The sequence below is a fragment of the Tenrec ecaudatus genome, chromosome X, assembly GCF_050624435.1.
Source record: "Tenrec ecaudatus isolate mTenEca1 chromosome X, mTenEca1.hap1, whole genome shotgun sequence".
Lineage (NCBI taxonomy): Eukaryota > Metazoa > Chordata > Mammalia > Afrosoricida > Tenrecidae > Tenrec > Tenrec ecaudatus.
The window spans coordinates 57183300-57185058 of NC_134548.1; the positions used below are offsets into that span (position 1 = coordinate 57183300).

Sequence of the window (1759 nt, forward strand, 5' to 3'; positions counted from 1 at the left end):
TACAGGAACATAGTTTACATGATAAGATCTAGAGAGTTCATGGTAAAATGGAATGAAAAGATAACAGAATTTTTCCAACTTTTTGAAGTTTGTATATATTTAGATGTGTTGAGCTAATGAAAAATTACTGAGCAATAGCTACTCTGTAAAGTAAGTTTGTTAACCTACACTTGAACTTTATGGGAAGTGGTCATTTCAAGTCAGCAGGGAAAATTAACTAATTATGAAAAGTTTTGGAAAATCAAATGGTGTGTACAAAACTATCTTAAGAATTTTCTGAAAAAGACATATTAGATAGCAACATTTCTCAATATATAATTCTTGTTGAGGGCAGTAAGAGCCACATGGTAACTGTGGTTGTTAACTGTTCAAAATTGACCTTTCAAACCAGTGTCCACTATAAAAGGGCTGTCTAAAAAGGGCTAATGCTTTAAATGAAAACATCAAATTAGTAAAGGAAAAAAGATGCAACAAGCTCATAGAACCAAGCTGAAATAAGTTTAGAGTCCCCACCCACTCCTTACACAAGAAACCCCGAGAGTGGCATTTTTGAAAATGCACACACAGATATGTATGGGGTGGTGGTGGCGGTTAAAACAGCTCCAATAGTCTCCACAAGGAAGGGGCTTTAAAACCAAAGAACAAGGAAAATCACTAGGCTTCCATTCACTACGAAGGGATTCTCAGTGCATCTGAAAACCTTGCCTGGCAACTGCAAGCATGATTCAGATGTTTGCCAAGGAAACAAAAGAAGCCTCCCTCCTCCCTTTAAGTGCGCACATGGCATCCGAGGTGCTCCGGGCAGGACTGAGTTTCAGGTGGGCGGACAATCGGGAGTCTAGGCAGAAGCGTACATACTAGGGATGGCTGTCCGGCAGCGAGGAGGCCGTGGAGAGGCCATTGCTCTGGGAACCGGCCAGCTTGAGTTTCTCCAGGTACTCGGCATGCACGGGCTTGTGGCACTGGAGAACGCGGATGGCCTCTTCGATTTGGAACCACTGCCGCTTCCTCCCGATGCTGACGGAGTCTTCCCACTCTTCCAGCAGCTCGGTGACGGTCAGCACGAACACGTACGTTCGGTGCTTGGGCTCCTGGTTCTGCTCGAAGACGCCCAGCAGCCGCCCCAACTTCCCCTTGACCCCCGCCTCCTCGTACACCTCGCGCACGGCCGCCCCGCCGGGCTCCTCCTCCGGCTCCAAGCCGCCGCCCGGCACGATCCAGCGGTCTGGGTACCGACTGCTGCTCACCAGCAGCACCTCGTCCTCGCGCTCGCTCCGGAAGCACAGGCACGCCGCCCGCTTCTTGAAGCCCTCGGGGTCGTAGGTGCGCGTCTGGTTGGGCTTACACTTCATCGTGAGGCCGGCTCCTGCCGCCGCGGCCGCTGCGCTGCGCCGCCCGCCAGCCGAGGCGCCGCGCGGAGACGGGCGCTGGCACTGGAGGCGAGCCCGGGGGCGCGGGGGGCAGAGGCGCCCGGGCGGGCGGCTGGCCGGCGCCGGGGAGCGCAGAGAGAGACCAGGCCGGGCGGCCGCGGAGGCCGGCTTCTCGGTCCCGGGCCGAGCCAGCACGCGCGGCCACCGCGGAGGACACGCGCATCCCAGAGCCCAGGCACCTGAGCGCAGCGTCGCGCCGCCGCCGCCGCCGCCGCCGCGTCCCAGGGGCTCAGCGCTCGCTCTCGCCTCGCGTCTCGGGGCCGCGGCTGCTGCGCGCGCGCCCGCCCGCCCGCCTTGCGCCGCCCCGGGCTCGGGTTGTGTGAGGTGAG

The 1759-nt window shown here is 56.7% G+C and overlaps 1 protein-coding gene across 1 annotated transcript; it reads right to left on the reverse strand.

Moving 5' to 3' along the window:
• Positions 1-760: 760 nt before the first annotated feature.
• On the reverse strand, positions 761-1352 carry LOC142434339 (diphosphoinositol polyphosphate phosphohydrolase 3-alpha). The gene has a single exon (XM_075539054.1). The coding sequence runs from the start codon at positions 1350-1352 to the stop codon at positions 858-860; it is 495 nt and encodes a 164-aa protein (XP_075395169.1). The 3' UTR covers positions 761-857.
• Between the last annotated feature and the right edge of the window lie 407 nt (positions 1353-1759).

Bases quoted from the DNA above. Each gene is read 5' to 3' on its own strand.
- LOC142434339 (XM_075539054.1), bottom strand. From the start codon at position 1,352: ATGAAGTGTAAGCCCAACCAGACGCGCACCTACGACCCCGAGGGCTTC.